This window comes from Convolutriloba macropyga, chromosome 5, assembly GCF_964194025.1.
Source record: "Convolutriloba macropyga chromosome 5, txConMacr16.3, whole genome shotgun sequence".
Taxonomy (NCBI): Eukaryota; Metazoa; Xenacoelomorpha; order Acoela; family Convolutidae; genus Convolutriloba; species Convolutriloba macropyga.
This window is the reverse complement of record NC_134472.1, coordinates 17267866-17288328: the sequence shown is the minus strand read 5'-3', so window position 1 is coordinate 17288328 and position 20463 is coordinate 17267866. Positions and strand designations below refer to the sequence as shown.

Below are 20463 nucleotides of genomic sequence, written 5' to 3'. Positions count from 1 at the left end.
AGTAGGCTCAAAGTGTATTTTTTTGTTAATTTCAATCGAAACTACTACACATAAGCAGAATGAAAAGTGATTTATTAATAACGGATGATCATTTAAACGGATGTAATGACTGGATACAGTTGGATACCTTGACAGCAGATCTCCACCTATCGAAGGCTGCCCTGGCCACTACCTCTTGTCTCTCCTGTTTTCCATAGTGTCTCTTATAAGCCATCTCTACGAAAATCAGCACCACCCCAGCCACTATTCCTCCTCCCACCAGCATGAACACACCTGAACAGAGAAGGAGTCCTTTTCTAGTGCCCCTTGTGGAATATGGCCATCTATAACTGATATTGCATACCTTTATAATCAGATATATTGCAAAGTCTAAAGCCTCCATTCATCAGGCTATACAAACTAAGTACAAAATAAAAATACGCATTAGACTGTTAATGGAAAAACATCATCAACTAACGTCGGTCGAACTGCTCTCAAACGACCGGCGAGCAATCGGCTTAGGTAGTAGCCAACGTGGGCTGCGGGAGGATAGCATCGTGGGGTTGGAGCAAGGGAGAGTGGAGTGTGTGGGGGAGGGGGTTGGTCCAGCGTGCGGTGTCAGGAGAATGAGATGGGAGGGGGTGGACGAGAGGGAATCAAATTGTCAAAAATGTCCTTAACACCATGATTTTGTCGTCTCAACAGTTTCAATGAATTGTACACTAACAGAGCTGCTCAGCAATTTAATTCGGACTTAATCTCAGTCAGGCTAGCCTGGCTGCGCGAGGGAGTAGCAAAGAAAGGGACAAGAAGGGAAGCAAAATGTCCAAACCATTAAAATTGCCCTTTACACTGTGAATTTTTGCTAACACGACAGAATGCGGCGGGGTGGGGTAGCGGGATCTAAAAATCCAAGAAGGGCGTAAATCCTTCACACCATGAATTTAAGTTTCCTCAGCAGTTCTGGTGAATCGCATTGTCTAGTAAGGCTCTCCGATAATTTCTCAGCAATTTTATGCCTACCCTTGGGCCTTGCCACTATCCCTTTTCTCCATGCAATAAGTTACAGCAATAAGTTACAAAAATTCATCGGTCAGACAAAAATTGGTAGTAACAAAAATGCATTGCAAGACTAACGGTATCAAATTCTTTTCATAGGCACGTTGCTTAAAACAGTCCTAATACAACACTCCTTTTTTTTCTAGCTATAGGATTGCAATCACTTTGGCATGAACACAATTTCGTTTAATCAGAAGCAGATTTGTGACAATAATGAAGCCACGGACCACCACAACTCACCCGCCATATTTTCCAACCCTAGTGTGGCCGGCTGTGAGTCACTGTTGTCACATGTCTTGCTCTTCATCCAATTGTTGTCAAGGGTCTCCATGAAGCCATCTTCGTGGAACTGGAGGATCCTCAGTGATATATCCTCCTTCCAGGCACTGTCTTTTGCCATCCCGATACCGTATCCGGACCTGTAACCAACCTATTGTTTCACGGAGTATGTTTCATAGATCTTTCAGTATACTTTTTTCACTTTTAAGCAAAAGTACTACTTCCTTCTTCCCATACTGTTCTCAAACTACGCTAATCTGTTCCTGGTATCTCAACGCTTTTATAATGATATCACTAATCGAACCAAAAATTAGCTGTGATATCTTCGTATACCTTGAGCCTCGAATTACTAATGATAAGAATGAGCCCTATATTAAAAAAACAAATTTGTTTATCCATTACTTGTTATGATGTTTTCAACTGATTTAGAAATACGTAAAGCTTCCTTCAAACAAACTTCAATTACATTGAGATATACCAACTCAATTGACCCCAACTTCTCCAATTAAAGTACCCTAAAATCAATTAGAGAGAGAAGTCATTTTGAGGGTGAGGTAACAATAGCTGATATGAACAGAGCCTGACGTCATATGGTTGTATCAAAAATCTTGTCGAAACAAAACCATAGCAGGCTGTCCTGAACTACAATTGAAGAAAATGGAAAATTTAGTAGCCTGGCTACCAGCATTGCAACACAAAATAATTTATGTGCTTTATAACGTTAGTTAGTTTGATGTGCTAAAGGATTGTAGTGTATAGTCACTTGCTTAATGGCTTCCACGTCAAATAAAGAACGGGGAGAAAGATTTTTTGAAACTGTTCCTTTGTTCTGATATTTTTTTTGTTTGTAGGGTCACGTGTTCTGTTGACAAAAAAAAAACACAGAACACATGACCCCACAAACAAAAAGCATCAAAGCAAAAGAACAATTTCAAAATAATTTTTTCTCCCTGTTCCTTATGACGTGGAAGCCATTAAGCACGTGACTACATACTGAAAACCATGAGCTCATCAAACTAATTAACCTTATAAAGCACATAAATCCTTTTATTATTTATACTAAAGGATCTAGTGACAAAAAAAAACAAGCGAAGACAACAGTAAGAAATAATAATAAATTCACCGCAATAGTTCGAAAACAAATTGAGCTTAATCAAGAAAACTATTAGCTTAGAAAATAAATGGATCAATTTTTGTGGCAACAGAAGGCTAATGCAATCAATTATTATTGAGATTGAGCGAAAAGACAACAAAAAACAAAAAGGGTCAAAAAGAGACAATAATATTTTTAAAAACACACCGCCTCAGGCGTAAAAACAACTAATACTTTTCTGACTACGCAAATTCGGTTCAGATGTGCCTTAATAAAGACCCAATGTGAACAGTCATTTCCATAGGGAGAAACGCTAAACAACAACAAATGTAGGACAAATGAAGTCTCGAAAATATGAAAATATAAAAATTTGTCAAAGTTACAAAGGCTTCACCTATCAACTGGAACAATTAAATACTGAGATTAAGTGATAAGGCTACCAACGAACAAAAACGGGCAAAATTGAAAAACTCATTAATATTTTATGAAAATACATGTTATCAAAGTCGTAAAAATCTTCATCTATCAACTGCAAACAACAAGGCGGTTCACTTGTCTTTCATTGAAAACCCAATGTGACCTCCAATTAAAGTGACTAAAAGACAGCAAAAACAAAAATGGGCAAAAAATACCAATGTTTTTTAAACAAAGAGCTCAAAAACTAATATCCATCCACTGAGGGATTCAACAAATGCAAGTAAGTACCATAAAAACACATGTAATGCTCACAAAAGCAATCATGAAAACCGAACAAAAACAAACATAGCTGGCAGATTGCCAGAAAACAGCCGCAATAGATTTGTAGATCGGCAGTCTAAAAAAACAGTAAAAAAGACAACAAAAAAATTCGTCTTTTCATTGAAGGCTGATCTGTTATATTTTGATTAAAAATCTGTATAAGTTATTGCTGCCTCTATTAGCTGATCTCAAATAACCTTCATTTAGAGTGACACACACCCATTTGCCCTTATCTCTTTGAATTAAAGTAAATAAAAGTCAATTTCAAATTGAGGAAGTCATTTTTGAGAGTGAAGTAAGTCAAGTGTGACCAAAAATTTAATCACGCGCATGAACAAAAAAACTCGCTCGACTAAGAGCGAAAAATGACGTCACACATGCAATTCAGTTGAAATTGCATGAACCAATGAACAAAAAGTGGCTGTGACGTCATATGGTCGTAACAAAAATCATGACGACGAAATAAAAAAAACCAAGAGAAGGCCAATAATAGCCCCAGCTATCGCTGTGCGGCTATTAATAAAAACAAAAGTAGAATTGCGTACGTGGAAAAGCTCTCATTACAAACCATTGCCTAATATTGAATGAGAGCTCAGCTTAGAATATAGAGAGGACAACAAAGCAATTACCAAACGCACAAAACCATTAGCTACCCACAGAGGAAATGAAAATTAGCAACTATGTAGCACTAGAACACTGGTGTTGCCATTTAAAAACCTGCGGCAAAAATGAAGCTAGCAGCGAAATCGCCTTATGTCAATAAATGAAAATGTGCTCGAACGCCTGTTTCTCACTCCCTTTCAAAATCAGATCAAAAAAGTTCTTGCTTTTTCGATCCCTTTACTACTCCAATGTGACTGAAATCACCACTAAATTGACTTCTAATTAGAAGAACAAGTCGAAGTAAGATGAGCTCATCTCTAAAAAGCAACTACACAATATAATCCAAATCCTTTCGATTGTAAAAAAAGACAGGAGACGCACAATAGCTCCACTCAATCGTTGCTACCGCAGCTATTAACAAACGAACGGTCAAACGAACAATCACATTAAAAAAAGACGACTTGACTAGTATAATTGCAACAAACCTCATTAGACAGCAAATAACAAATGCTTAAAACTTTATTTGGGAACACTTAATAACAAAAACAATTCAGATAGAAACCGCTTCCGAAATAATTTGGAGTTGTCGACACTACCTTAGAAAAACTATTAGAAATTTTACCGATAAGTTGTTATGGCTTCACCAATTTCGTTCCGCAGACGCATTTCTTAGGGATCTTTACTACACATCTGTTTCTTTGACCTTAGACAAGCTTAAACTTAACTGTGTGCAAAAAGTTTTTTGGAGTGCAAGGGTCATTTCATTGAGTAGTTTAAGTTATACACGATTAAAATCCAGTTACAACAATGACCTAAACACTATCTTGAGAGCGACAAATGACGTCACGCACGCAAAAGCCTTTAGGGAGAAGTAGTCATTCAAAAAATTGTCTTTTCAGTAATTCTATGTAAATACTTGCAAAGCGAAAAAGAGTCCGACGACGAAGACAAAGTCAAAATCACCGCAATGTGCCTACTCAGCTCACAGCTTCGCAGGTATAAAAAATAATTTTCATCGTTAAGTTAAAATCCGAGTAGTACAAGTAAAAAACATAGCTGGCAGATTGCCAGAAAATAGCCGCAATAGATTCGTAGATCGGCAGTCTAAAAAAAACAGTAAAAAAGACAGAACAAAAAATTCGTCTTTTCATTGAAGGCTGATCTGTTATATTTTGATTAAAAATCTGTATAAGTTATTGCTGCCTCTATTAGCTGATCTCAAATAACCTTCATTTAGAGTGACACACACCCATTTGCCCTTATCTCTTTGAATTAAAGTAAATAAAAGTCAATTTCAAATTGAGGAAGTCATTTTTGAGAGTGAAGTAAGTCAAGTGTGACCAAAAATTTAATCACGCGCATGAACAAAAAAACTCGCTCCACTAAGAGCGAAAAATGACGTCACACATGCAATTCAGTTGAAATTGCATGAACCAATGAACAAAAAGTGGCTGTGACGTAACAAAAAGTGGCTGTGACGTCATATGGTCGTAACAAAAATACCGAAATAAAAACCAAGAGAAGGCCAATAATAGCCCCAGCTATCGCTGTGCGGCTATTAATAAACCAACTAAAGTCAGAAGAATTGCTCTCGAACGAGAGGCGAGGCAATTTATTTCAGGGGCTGTAGCCTAGATAAATTTTTCTTTATGGTTGCAAATATAGTTGCACACGCCGGGCTTCGAACCATGAACCTCCCGATCCCTCAACAGAAGTACTGCCCACTCGGCTTTCAGGCCCTTGATTTTGGTATGCTGCAATCGCTTTTATATCAGCAACAAGCTGTACTTCAGAGTGCGAACAAAAGAGATCACTCAAAAATGAAGAATGAAAACGTGAAAAAGTCACTTGAGAAGTCAAAGAATGTTCTAGAAGAAAAGTGCAAAAAAGGTCAAGCGAAAAATTTGCTTAAAAAAGACCAACATGTTTACAGTAATTGCTACGAACTTCGTTCGAGAGCAATTAATCAAGCAACATCGGTAAGTCTTTTTTCAAGATCTACTAGTCTTTTGGAAATTACTTTGGTTATTCTCTTCTGACGCGAACAAAAATTTTGCAATCAATTTTATTTAAATTCTTTGTTGAACTTCTTGCTGTGCAATTTCATGGTTTAACATAAGCAATTTTTAACTGTTTTCCTCAAAGTCAACAAAAAATGAAGCAGTCACTCCGTTTTCGTTCATTGGATAGGAGTTCTGAAATGACCAATGAACAACTTTTAATGTCTCATTGATTTGTGTCGGGCTTCGTTTGAACTGGGCTTCGCCTCGTCTCAACTCTGCCCCGAACACTAATTTTTTCTTTCAAGCAAACGAAGTTCCTCTTTGTTACGTCCTTTGATCACACAGGCTACTGGAAAAAAATGTTCGCCGGTGGCTATATCCTGACCTAACAATGAGTTAAACGGACAACTAAGATTCATGTTTTCAACCATACGTATTAAGATCTGAAACTATCCGTTCTAATCCGTGGAATTCCACTCGTGACAATTTGGCAATGTTTACCAAGGTATTAATATATTTTGTAAAACTTCGATATCGAAGGACACAATGTTCCGGTTGTCCAAACATATGAAGTCTTCGGTTTAATGTGGCAATGCTACGTTCATCATCTAAAAATTATTGTAAAATTTGAGACCGGAGATCAGACAAAGCACATTTATAGGTGCTGTATATTTTGCAACCGCGCAACAGGCCATGTTTTATGATGCATTTGAAGTTAATCTGCTTCCAAAGCTTCAGCAACAATAAACCCCTCCATTCCGTCGGTTCGGTTTTAGTGGTAGTAATAAAAATTCTAAAAATACAGCACCTTCTTTTATACCGGCACCAAAATACAGCACTCTATAAATTGATTTGAACAGGGCACACTATTTTGTCAAACACTGGTATAACAAAAACGGTATGAGCACTCGATTATTCACATCAAACAGCTAGCGCCATTTTAGAAACGATTCCCATTTTTTTAAAGAGAAAGACGTGCAAAGTAAACAATCCGTGTAACTTCGACGACTATTGATCAAGAAACATTTATTAATAGAATTCTTGCCTGTGGAACATTTCGCCAACTGTTATGAGGGAGCAATCCCTGGAGGTCTCGTAATCCAACACAGCAGAATCCCAAATGAAGGCATCCAAATCTCTAAATACAAAGAGTACTCATTAATTCGTAAATCAATCATAAACATACCCGTAAGATTGCCGGACAATTGCCTCCACTGATTCCCAGAGCCCATATTCTGATTGAAAGAACAAGAAAATTTAAAAAACAGATTTTACGATTATATTTATTGCAGAATAATTGTATTACAGATTTTACAATATACTTTTACAAAGTGCTCGTTGTTTTGCTCGGATTTTTAAGTGCGACGTACTCCTGCTTCTTAATGAGAGGATACAGGGATTTGCATCAATACAAATATGTATCAGAGAACCCAGCGTACGGTTTTATAGGTCACTAAAACTCCAAGACAGAGAGTTTAGTTTGAAAGAATGAAGTTAGACTTAAAGAAGTGAGTTTAAGTTCAATCTTCCAAACTAATATATCTGACTTTGCTTTCGCTAATTTGCAAACTTGTACTCTTAACTTGTACTCAAATGAAAAACATACCCGGCAGATTGCCGGAAAATAGCCGCCGTTGATTCCAATAAGCATGATTGGGATTGAAATAACAGAAGATATTGAAAAAAAAGATTTTTGTACAAAAACAATTTTTTAAGTTCGATTTATTTTGATGGCATTTCGTAGTTGAACATACTTCTGTTTCTTAGAGAGAGGCTACAGTGGCTACTATCAATAACAATAAGCATTAGAGAGAGGTAACTAATACTTGTAGGACCGACGTTCAAATAGCGGGCATCTAAAATTGGGCTTTATGGGTTTATCCCGTTTCAATTTCTGACTTCAATTTTTTATACTGACTCTGTTCATTTTGAATTGCTTTGCTGAGCAACTGATGTTCGAAATCACTTTTAGCAGAATGAGAGAAGAGAGAAACTAGCCTAGAGAAGTCAAAAAGATTTCACGCAAAATGTTGAAAAGGCGGCAAAATGAGGTAAAGCGAAACATTTTTTTATTCGACGAAGTAAAAAAAAAATAGGAGCGCTATAATAGCCGGCTGAGAAGATGAGGGCGGCTATTAATCAACAATTTCGTACCCTATATATCTATAACTACCTTAAAACAAAATTTTAGTCCACTCGGACCTCGTGCCCAGCACTCGGACGCAAGCGCCCTCTTGTCCGGACACTAATTCCCTCGGGCGACTAAGATTTTGTTCTAACGTACTTAGAGAGAGTAACTAATACTTAAGAAAAAAAAGTTCAAGTAGCGGACATCTAAAACTGGGCTTTATGGGTTTATCCTGGTTCTATTTCTTATTGTTTTTTATACAAAATTCTGTTCATTTTACTTTGTCTTGCTGAGCAACTACTGCTTAAAAGCACTTTGAGCAGAATGAGCGAAGGATAAAACTAGCCACGAGAAGTCAAACAGATTTCATGCAAAATGTCGAAAACGCAGCAAAGTCAAACAAAACATTAGAACTACAATGGACTATATTAAATTGAGGAAACCATTTAGAAAAAAAGAGAAAAAAATCGAAAAAAACAGGAAAAATCAATGTCAAAACGCCGCATGTGAACAAAAAAACAACTACCGAGAAAGCAAAGTTTTGTTCAAACACCGTTTTATGGTCGTAGCAAAAATCTTGACGACGAAATGAAAAACATAGCAGGACAATTCCTGACGTACAATTCAAAGAATTTTCATTGACTACACAGAAAAAACTGGACCTAGAACGGCCTATGAGTGAATTGGCAAAACCATATTTAAAAAAAAAACAGAAAATCAATGTTAAAATGCCGCATGTGAACAAAAAACCACTAGCCAGAAATGGAAATTTGGTTCAAACAAAAAACTAGGCCTAGAATGAACTATGAATGGACTGGTAAAACCATTTAGAAAAAAAAACCCGATCCAAAAAATCGAAAAAAAAAACAGTAAAAATTAAAGTGAAATTGCCGCATGTGAATACAAAAACAATAGCGAGAAAGCAAATTTTTGCTCAAACACAGTTTTCTCACTCTACTTTAAAATTAGAGCAAAAAAATGCACGCCGTAAAACAAAACCACTCGCTTTTTCGCTCCATTTCCTCTTCCGGCGTGACCAAAATCACTACTCCAATTTGACTTCAAAAATCATGAAAATGTGTGAACAGATCTTAAAAAAAAGACAGCACCCCAATACAATTCAATAATAGCCCCAGCTATCGCTGTGCGGATATTAATAACCAAATGATACAACTAATGGCCTCCGGCTATGGCTCTGCGGCTAAGCTAAGTTCTAATTATGAAAGCTTGTGAAAATTAAAAGAAGTATAAGCTAGGTGACCCTGATGAAGTCAGTGAGAAAACAATCTTGCAACGCAGAGATCTGGTATTTTAAAACTTGCAGCAGGTGCGTGTGGTAGTTCAGCCACCACAACAACCCAAAAACCCACGTTTTTGAAAAAGACTGTCAGGAACAAAAAAAAACTGCTTTTTCTAAGACAGGATAGGAATGTGATTTAACTGACCCCTTGCGCACATCCTCGATGGCTTCCTGGGCGGAAGAGCGACTGAAGCGTAGCATGAACCTGTACATGTTGGACATCTCCACCTTTCGTTTGAAGTAGGCCTGCACTGCACTGTCCTTTACAGTACCATACTTGTAAGCGTCAGACGGATTCCGCATCTAAAATCGCAAAAAATGACCAAACAGAACAAAACGACTAACGTCGGGCTAATTGCTCTCGAACGACCGGACGAGTACTTGACTACTGTCTTTACTGTCAAACCATTTCAAAAATACAGATCAATAAACATTCACGTAGAATCATTCAAATTCCAAGCAAATCAGATAACCAGAAACTTTTCCTGAAATATCCTATCTAGACGCGTATCCCAACGACGGTTTTGAAAAGAGCGTAAAACCAACTAACCCTAGCATCATTGATTCCAGCTATTTCTGCCTCTGGACGATCAAGCACCAGGAAAGCGGCCAGGTTTGCAGTGTAGGATGCCACGATGATCATAGCAAATCCAGCCCACACAACACCCAACACTCGGGCACTGAAGCTGCGAGGGGTTCCCTCTCCTATGCCACTGTTCAGGAGGACACCCCATGCAAACCACATTGCTGAGGAGAGATTGAGGGCATCCTCCTCTTCGACTGAACCCTCACCGTGGTTCACCTGGATATGCAAAAAAAAATCATTTTTATGTGTGATTCGGGTCCTTAAATTCAAAATCAAATATCGAAATTTACAACATAACCAGCAGATTGCTGGAAAAAAGCCGCCATTGATTCCCATAACCCTGATTGGGATTGAAAAAAACAGATAGATGAAAATTGATTTTTGTACAAAAAATATTTTTAAAGTGCGAACTATTTTAAAGTTTATTTCAATCTAGTCGTTAGACATGTTTCATTATGAGGGGAAACAGGGGCTAATATCAATACCACTAAGCATTAGCGATGGTAACAAAAGAAAACAAAGTTCAAGTAGCGGGCATCAAAATTGAGCTTTATGGGTTTATCCCGTTTCTATTCTTGATATTGTTTTTGTGACTCTGTTCAATTTAGATTGCATTGATGGGCAACTGCTGTTTAAAAGCAATTTGAGAAGAATGAGCGAATTTGAGAAGAAGAAGCAACGGGGGTTAAGACAATCAGGCTCTTTAAAATAACAGCAGCCGAACACACACAAAAAAAAATCAAATAAAAAGTCTAGACGAAAGTAAACAAAACTATAAAAAATAATTATACAAATTTATTTCACTTCTTTAAAAAACGATGATATCGGAGTAACTATTCCGCGACAACCTCGATCTCAAAAGACCCTAACACAGTGAGAGTTTAGACCGGCAACACCAACTTTGAGTAAAACCAATGCAAACAAAGTAAAAGGACAACAAACAATTGGCAAAAAATCTATTCTTAAGAATGTAACTGAAAACAAGTGACATCTAAGTCAAAGAAACACTTAACTAAAACTCGAACTCTTCGACGTATATTGCACTATCAATCAAAAGAAAGCATATATCAAACTTAATGCCAAAAATTTGGGGACAAAGCAACAAAAGTAGAATTAAATGCAACGATCGAAAGTTCGAAAAAAAGTCTAAAAAAATGTGTCCACGACAATTATATTAGCAATTAACTGAAAACTTTACAATAACTTCAATTATGCCTAAATAGAAAGCAAATGAGACCTATCATTTATAAGACTGACCGATAGGACAACAAAAACAAACACAGCCGGCAGATGACCGGAAAAGGGCCGCCGTTGACGTGCTCGCGGCACATTGGGATTGAAACAGAAAAGGAAAAAGTAATCGAAATCGACGAAATATTTTCCAAAGTTTCAAAAAATGATCTAATTCGGTTTATGTTAGATTCTAAAACTATACTAAATTCAGCTTCTAAACTGAAAGCTATTAAGTTTTATACCAATGTCAGCTAACAATTGCTCCAATAAATATTGCTAACTTAATGCGCCATGACTTAATGACGGGACTTTATCGGTTTATCCCGTTTCTTTTGATTTGCTCTTTTGACTTTGATCGTATGTACCACATTACATAATTCAATGCGTGAAAAATTTAAAATCGATTCATTTCAAACAGTGAGTGAGGTAAGTCAGAAAACGAGCGTGAAAACCGTAACTCATGTACAACGAAAAACGTGATCAAAAAGTAAAGCGAATTTTTAAAAAGAGCTCTTAATTAACAGCCGTTGAGAGGCTGACGGCGATTATTAATTACAAAAACAGTCAATATAAAAAATCACGAATATTTTTTGAAAGCAGAATACGTGAAAATAAAAAAAAAATATTACAAATTCTTAAAAACAAGTAGTCTTAAAGGCGCCAAAAATTGCAGTTTTGAAATGAAAAAGTTATACAGGCTCAAATATCCCTCATGAAAAGAACTAAAGAGAACTATCATTAATGAGAGATGACAGAACAACAACCAAGAACTACCCAAAAGGAAAAAATATTTTGAGAGCTAGTGCTGTCAAAGTAGTAAAAACCGTAAGATATGAATATAAATCTTTTATAAGAACGAAATTAGCTTCACAAGAGGTTCTCTTAGAGCTGTCCATATCGAGTCTAAATGACAGAAAAAAAACTAAAAAAAGCTGGAAAAAATTTTGAGAACTGTTAATATCAGCGTCCTGAAAACCGTAAACCTCAACTCATCAATAAACTAAATCAAAAATGCCTTGATAGACCGAGTGAAACCTATAATTGATGACACTAAAATACTAACCAACAAAAATAGGCCAAATCCACAAATTACTTATTTCATGACGAAAAATAGTCAGAGTCTTTGGAAACCATCAGTTGTCTTTTGAGGTGTTTAAACAACAAACACTATGAATTATTAGAACTCTCGTATTGCCTTCGAACAGAAAACCAGCGAAAAAAGCATTTTGTTTAAACATCATCTCACTTTACTTCAAAAAAGCACTTTAACAGGTCACGTCTCAATACTACTCGCTTTTCGCTCTTCTTAATACTTCAGCGTGACTAAAGTCACTACATCAACTCTAATTCTCTACTTCTCATTGACAAAAAAGGTCAAAACTAAACAGACCTCAAAAAAAGCCAAAAACAACTAAATCACATAACCACAAAAATTAAATTCGAACAAAATTCACTGCCTTTTTTAAGAGAAACCTTTAATAATCAATTCAAAAGAGTATCACATAAAACCTACATTAAACCAAGCAAATTGTATTTCTTGATGAGACCTGCCCTTGATGAAACTAGGTAAAAAGACAAAAAGTAAAAACTGTTTATGTCAAGGAAACCTTTAAAAAGATTAGTTTCAAAGCCAAAAAACCATCAATTTCAATATAACTCTCCAAATAGGATTTAATTTACATTCATTGGAAAAGAAGCAAATTCAATTTTACACAAGCACAATGTTAAAGCCAAAAAAAAACCGGCATTTCCGAAATTACATGATCGACTGATGTCGGGCGAATTGCTCCCAAACGACCGGCGAGCGGTTGGCTTCGTCAGTAGCTAGCCACGGTTTAGTGAGAATCGCTTTAGTTTAATTGCAGGGGCGTGATGTGATGCTTATAGTTTAACGACATCAAGCCACATAAAAGCAGCTGAACTGCGGCATCAACAAAAAAGTTGAGGAAAGAGAGAGAGAGAGAGAGAGAGAGAGAGAGAGAGAGGGACAGAGTATGCGCGAGATAAACGTGAACGAGAAAGAGAAAAGAAACCCCCATCCAACAGAGAGAGCGAGCTAGGAATAATTTCCATGATGAGATTCGACTCTGCAACTTCTAGTTTTCTAGCATTGTTAGTAATTAACTCATATAGAAAAAAAAACTGTGAAGGCAAAACTCAAAAAAAGTTTTCACATTTCACCGTGAAAAAAGTTCATAACCATTTTTTGTCTCTGGAGTTCTGTCATGTAAACCATCTGCAAGATTCAAGAAGTTTTGTTGGCCAGTAATGTAACACAGAAAAGGGCAAAAATATCCAAAAATTTTAAAAACAATTGCTCGTCAGAACTATTCGATTGTCTCAAGAGACTATCCAGTAACCCAATTTCAAGCCTTAAAAAGTTTCTTTGGCTCATAAAGATCCGTAAACTTGGAACACGATAATTTTTCAAAAATTGAAAAAATTTAAATTTCAGCAAAAATTGCTAAAACTCGAGTCAAAAAAATATTGATTACCATTTCCTTAACTCTAAAAACCATGCAGCAGCTTATTATCAAACCTCGGAGGATGTTCCTGGGCCCCTGGTGCCGGAAAAATAAAAAAGTTCGAAAATGTTTAAAAAAACTTGCTTTAATTCGTGATATTAAAATCTTGAAAATTATTCCATTACATCTAGAATCTATGCAGTAGCCTATTATCAAACCCTAGAGGAGGTTCTTTGGCTCTTGAGGCCGGTGAAACCTAAAAAATAACAAAAACATTGCTAATATTTGTGATATTAAAACGTTGAAAAATATTCCATGGTCAATAAAAATTTTTTATTATCAAACCATTAAGAGGGTTCTCTGACCTCTGAGGCTGAAAAACCTGAATAATGACAATAAGAAAAAATAATAATAAAATCCGTGATGATAGAATCTTGAGAAACATTCCATTACATCTAGAAAAAATACAGTGACCTAGAGGCTGGAGAAACCAATTAAGAACAAAAATTTTCAAAAAACTCAAAAACTACGAAAAAATTTAAAAAAATTGCTAAAATTTGTGATATTAAAAAGTTAAAAACTATTCCATGGACAATAAAACTTTTTCAGTAACTTATTATGAAACTCTGAAGGAGGTGTTCCGGCCCGTGAGTCCGGAAAAACTTGATGACAATAAAGGTTAAAAAAAATTGAACCAAAATTGCAAGTTTTGTAAAAAAAAACCATAAAATTCGTGTTGTTAAATTGTTGAAAACATTTCCATTACCACTAGAAAACATGCAAAAATCTATTATCGAACCATAGAAGATGTTCCTTGACATCTTGGGCTGAAAAACTCAAAATATGACAAACATTTTCAAAAAGACTAAAAAAATTGTATAAATTAGTATAAATTTGATTGCGTGTTTTTGTTGGTATGGTCATAAAAAGTCTCATAAACAGTACTTATGTCTTTCAAAAGATCTTTATCAACTTTCACCAGCTTCAATTTTAGGCCGGATTAACAAAAATATCGCAAAATGACGGGAAAAAAACCCCGAAAAATTGCAAAATTTTTGGCTAAAAAAATGACCTTTTAACCTTAAACTATGGTCTTCCCGGTAGCTTCAATACACTAAGCATTTGAATGACTACTAAACGCGGCTAAGGACCTCTAATGAAACTTAATGCCCGCTGGGCGCTACCTGTTTATCCCGCTCTTAAGGACGAAAACTCAAATGGGTCAGACGAAAAATGGGTCAAGCGAAAAATCGCATAAAAGACCAACAGGACTAATATAATTGCTACTAACTTTGTTTGAGTGCAATTAATAATATGTGCTAATTGAACCTCATTTGCACATAGGTAGGATCTATCAACAAGTACGAACTGAACAACAATTAAATTAAACAAAGGCAAAAACATTTCAAAAAAGACATCCCCCGAATACAATCCAAATCACTTTTGGATTTGAAAAATCCACGACTGGACCGAAGCTGAACTTTGCTAAACGAAAAAAAATTGACAAAAAAGTCAATATCAAAATTAAATGATAAAATTTGATAATTATCGTGTTGAAAGCGCAAAGAAACGTCAAACATTAAATTTTAGAAAATTCTTATAGGAAAATGGAGTAAAACTAGCCCTATTTGGAGCTTGAGAGACTTCGTCTACAGTTCCCTGGTTTGTGCTTCCGGTAAGTTCAAACAAAATGGACTAAAGAGCATATTCGATGACATTTTCGATTAAAAAAGGCTGATTTTGAAACAAATTAGAAATAATTTTAGCCAAAAAGTCGGATCAAACGGTTCAGCAACAAACCTGTACTTTTAAATTGATATTTCTTTTGATACCTGAAGTTTTTCATGACTTGCACTGTTTTTCTTTTTGTCTAATTGTAACCTAGTCTCATCAAGGACAGGTCCTATATGTTTTCTTTTGAAGTACTTTGCTTTGTTTAATGTAAGTTTTATGTGATACCATTTTGAATTGGTTATTAAAGCTTTGTCTTCAGAAATAGACCGCGTTTTGGTCGTATCTAATGTATGTGATTGAGTAGTCTTTTACAGATCTCTTCACTTTTTACGTTTTTTGTCAATGGGGAAGTCAAATTGATGTAGTGATTTTAGTCACGCTGAAGTAGTAAGAGGAGCGAAAAGCGAGTAGTTTTGAGACTATTTTTTCAAAATGCTTTTTGAAGTGAAGTTAGAAAAATGGTGTTTGAACAGATTTTCGATTTTTGGGAGCAAATATTTTTTGACGTTTGACACCGGTTTTCGGTCGTTTTCATTTTATTTTGTGTACGAAAACTAAAGGTAACGTGTGTTCTTATAATGCATAGTCAAGCAAAACTCAGATAAAAATAGGCCTGTAAATGACATAAGCGAAAACAGTACAATCATAAAGTTTGCTCAAATAGAGGACTTCACATTGATAATTCGTCACTTCGTTAATACGCTTACGTCAACTTGTAGTAGCCAAGTCTCATCATTAACTGCTCCCAATTTGGCGGTTCAAAGCAAGAACAATTTAGATTATACAGAATCAAGTGAAAACTACAGGTTATGGGAAACAAATGGAATAGAGCATTGTTCGATACCAATTATTATTTACTACACTTTTAGATGACGAGGATTATTGTGAAAACTTTTTGTATGAATTGAAGACTGTCATGGTTTCAAAAAAAATCTTTACGTCACTTTCCATCAAAGTCTTAATTCTGACGATTTGTTGGCTGGCTTATAAAGAAAAAAACAATAAAGTAAACAGAGAACACATACTTTGGATTTTATGTAGCATAGGCCAAATATGATCGCTCGGCGTTAAATCACATCGCACTACCTTCATAAACTCTTCAGCGCCCTTTTAACCCTCTTCATAAGCTACATGAACTAAAAACAGATTCAAACACCTCAGAGTTAGACGTGCTTATTCCCACGAGAACGCCGTGTAGACATTTTCAGTGGAACCAAATTAAATTTTATTTACTCAACTTATATGCTGAATTTGTTTACCTTAACTTTGAACACTTCCCAACTAGGAATCAGACAGTCATATCAATTGTTAAAGTGGTAGATGCGAAGCAAGAACGAATCTCAATCAATAGCTTTTTTCCAAATAAAGAGCATCTAATTTGTCTTTACCCCCTCAACGCCCGATTTACACATTTTGCAGTTGAGGGGAGGGGTCTGAAAGCGTTTCATGCCCGCAAAGACTAGGCACCGAAACAGGGCAAAATTTTCGGCACAATAATACAGGGCACAAGACCTCAATAGTACAGGGCGTCAAAAACTGGGCTATTCTGGACCCCCGTCCGTTATTATGAAACCCAGTTACAATAAATATGTTGCTATGTATCATGTTAATATAAAAAATAGTAGATAACTTCTGTTATGTTATAATAGTAGATCAATATTAACAAATAGCACTCAGGTGGAGGGGGGAGGGCATGGTAGGGGGGAGGCAGAATAGAGCCGAAAACTGCTAGAAATCCATGCAAGTTGCATAAAAATGAAGCTAAGTTTATAAAAAAATAGTTCCAAGTACATGTCAATCAAGACTTTCAAGTTTTAAACCATTATATTTTTCTGTCTACTGCAATTAAACAGAGTAAAATACGCGCTCTGTAATGTCTGCTAGCTTTGAGCTAAAACACCTCAAAATGTGGAAAAAGAATCAGTTTCATGCGAATATGCGCTTCATTACTCAAGCATCAATTCATCGCTTTATAAATTTACCACACACTCCTTTCCTTTCGGTATGGTATAGAGTCTCTACTTAAAAATAATATAAAAGAGGAAATTGAAGGTAGTAAAAGAGAAGAAAAAAGACTCGAGTGACATGAGATGACAGGCATTTATAATTCACTAAATATTCATGGCACGCCTGCAGGTAGTAAATAGGCACACTCAAACTAATAAATCCATTCATCTCATATTATTCTACCCGACCTCTGGGGACCACACGCACGAGAGTAGCAGTCTTTAAGACAATTTGGTCCACTAAAAGGAATGAAAAATAACTTTCATAAAAATCTGGTGACAGTTAGAGCTCGAGGTTGCTCGTTCCACTTAAATGTCAGTCGATAAATTAATAGGAGAAAAACCAGAAGTTATCGTCCGTCTACTTTGAGTAATTTCATAAAAATTAAGCAACATTTGAGCACCTGTTTGACAAATTGAAATCTTTTAAGTACAGAAGTATACAAAGCATGATTTTACACTCTCCTTAGAGTCATCTAAAGAATATTTAATCTATTTTAGACACAAATTTGATAAAAATCTCTGACAAATTTTCCTGATGACTATATACAAAAAACACGAGGGTTCATATATAACTAAAAACGGTTTACTTATTTAGTAATAATAGTAATAATTAGGCAACGTAAAAACAGGATAGCACAATCACAGATAGACAGTCGATTGAATAGCTCGAGCATTTTTTCTCAAATGAGCGAACTAGCTTCTCGTTTCCTGAAAAAACCTACAGGCTGAGGTTCAAACTATACTTTTGAGCTACCGAGACCAATCGAGTCAAGGTAATTAAACTACGTTATGAGTTCTGTGCGACAGAAACAAACTACAATCTGTAGTTCAGTGGTTCCCAGCATAACTCCGCAAAATACGTATATTTTGTTCGAGTAAATAAACTCGAATTTTTCACAATTTTCTGCGGAAGCTGTTAACAACATGTCAATTCATAGAAGAAAACCCAATTGGTAAATAATTGCAGAGAAGTCTCGCGCATTACTAATTGAGGATAAAGAAGGCAAATTGCAGATTGTCAATTACCAACGACGGCTATTAAGAAAATTTGGGTTACTCAGTTGGATCTGATCTTAAGTTGTTAGGGGGCTCGGTAATGTGCGTTCGCGCATAATGTTCCGACGAGGCTTATCCACATTCGTGGTTTAAATATATACCAAATATACACTGGAAAAAGTCCAAATAATAAAGGGTATATAAGGCTTTTTAACTCAAAACTTGATGTATTCTCAAATTAGGACATATACAGTGAGTTTAATACTAGTTTAGTTTTTTTGTACCAGCAGAATAAGCAAACATAGAACCGAGTACCATAGTTCGCATTAAACTGAAAAAAGTCCACGTGAATACAATTTCTAGTGCAGAAAAAAAACAAAGGACTTTGTCATATAAAAACACGATTTGGTAAAAAAAACATAATTTTGTCGAGCAACCAAAAAGATAATGTGAATTTAAATTCCATCCAATTTTCAAACCAAGCTTCAAAAACTGAAGTCCACCAAGAGAAGAATTGCTATGGTTCCACACCTTGGTTGCCCTTGCCTAAACTACTTAGATTTTGCATTCTCAAATCACATTCATTACGAATTTATTGCATTCCCAAATAATATTCATTACGCGTGCTCGAAAAACTTATCAATCGATTTGCCAGTAGACCAGGCAGCATAGAGCACAAAATGACGTCAAGAACACAAAATCAGTAGCAGTGTTAGAATTCCTAAAGAAATTGCTCTTTGAAATCGCGACGCGTGATCCGATTTCGATCATTTAAATCGAGAAGACAACTGATTAAAAAAACGATACAAGCGATTGTCGAGAACCAAAATTTGAACAGAGGAGGACGCTAATAACACGACACTCATCAATTTTAATGTAACCTCAGCCAATGATAGAGAGCAAAATATATGAGGCAAAACTAAACGCTCATAGAAAAAATCTAACCGAAGGAAAACTACGTTTTCTTTGAATAATAAAAATGTCATCTTATACAACAAACTAAATTACATTGCATTAACTTGAACAATTTAGTACTGGGAACAACATATTTGCCGAAAACCGGCAGGAAATAGTAACGGAACAAAAAATCAATTCTCTAAGCCCAAAAAGGTTTATAAAAATAGACGAAAGAGGGAAAAATTAGGTACCCTTCCTCGACTTCATAAATTGAAACCTGCAAAGGTTGTTTCTTAATTGCAGTTAGCTACCAGAAGAACAAGAAGGCAAGTAAATGCCAACAAATGAAGGCACCATTTAAAAATCCTTGGTGTTCAGAATTGAATGCCATCTTTGTCAGTAACCTCAGCTACAAAATGAAACAACTATGCGCAACTTAGATTTCATTACCCCTAAGAAATATTACCTCAAAGAAAACAAAAGTTTGTTGATGTCGCCTTCAAAAACCCAACGGTCCTTTCAGCAAGGAGACTCAGCAAAACCAGGGGGTTGATGGTGGCGTATTTGGCTGCACTTACGGCCTGAACGATCTGCAGGGGTTGTGGATTGGCGGGATGCGAAATGAGAGGAGCTGATGCGGGAGATGGGTGAATGAGGGGTTAAACTCTAAGAAACGCACTTCACACCATGAGTTTACGTCTTTAAAGCATTTTGTGAGTCGCATACTTGGAGACTAGTGAGCTGAAAGGCTCTAAGAGGAAGGCTCTCTAATGCCATCTAGGCGCCACCTGTTCTCGTTTATGACGACGAAATCAAATGGTTCACAAAAATCCGTCAAACCAGAAATTGCATATAAAAAACGACACTACTAATATAATTGCTACAAACTCTGTCAACATTTAAACAGGCAAAACCAAAACAAAGAGTGTCAAAGCCAGAAAAACTTAGGTCATTACCTGAAAACATTAATTAATTGACATATGCCTCGAAAGACCAATGGTACTTTTCAATTATGATATTTAATGATAAAACAAAAAGAAGCATAAATAAATGCTAAACTGAAAAATTCACTAAAACTTCACGAAAATAGTGTCAAAGCCAAAAAACCATTATCTATTGACTAAAAATGCTCTGTTGAGTAAATTAACTTCACTCATGTATGCATGCTTACAGAGATCAATTTTTCCAACTTAAAGGTTACATCTCAAAAACAAAACGAAAATGCAACCAAAACTAAAACATCCACCAAAATTTTACAACACCCTAAGATCTAAATGAAAAACTTAGCTGCCGCTGACCTGTTTGCCGCACTTCGGGATTGAAACACAGAGATAGAAATTGAGAGAATTTTTCTATGTGTT

At 35.9% G+C, this 20463-nt stretch overlaps 1 protein-coding gene across 1 annotated transcript in view; it reads right to left on the bottom strand.

Annotated features, from left to right (window-relative positions):
- The window catches only part of LOC142339186 (glutamate receptor ionotropic, NMDA 1-like), a 127156-nt gene that overhangs the window by 1734 nt on the left and 104959 nt on the right, over positions 1-20463 (bottom strand). Inside the window, exons 13-17 of the mRNA XM_075388985.1 lie at positions 9733-9984; positions 9328-9485; positions 6800-6892; positions 1279-1457; positions 128-273 (exon numbers count right to left, since the gene is read on the bottom strand). Of these exons, the coding sequence (XP_075245100.1) occupies positions 128-273; positions 1279-1457; positions 6800-6892; positions 9328-9485; positions 9733-9984 (828 nt within the window). The remainder of the gene's footprint in view (positions 1-127; positions 274-1278; positions 1458-6799; positions 6893-9327; positions 9486-9732; positions 9985-20463) is intronic.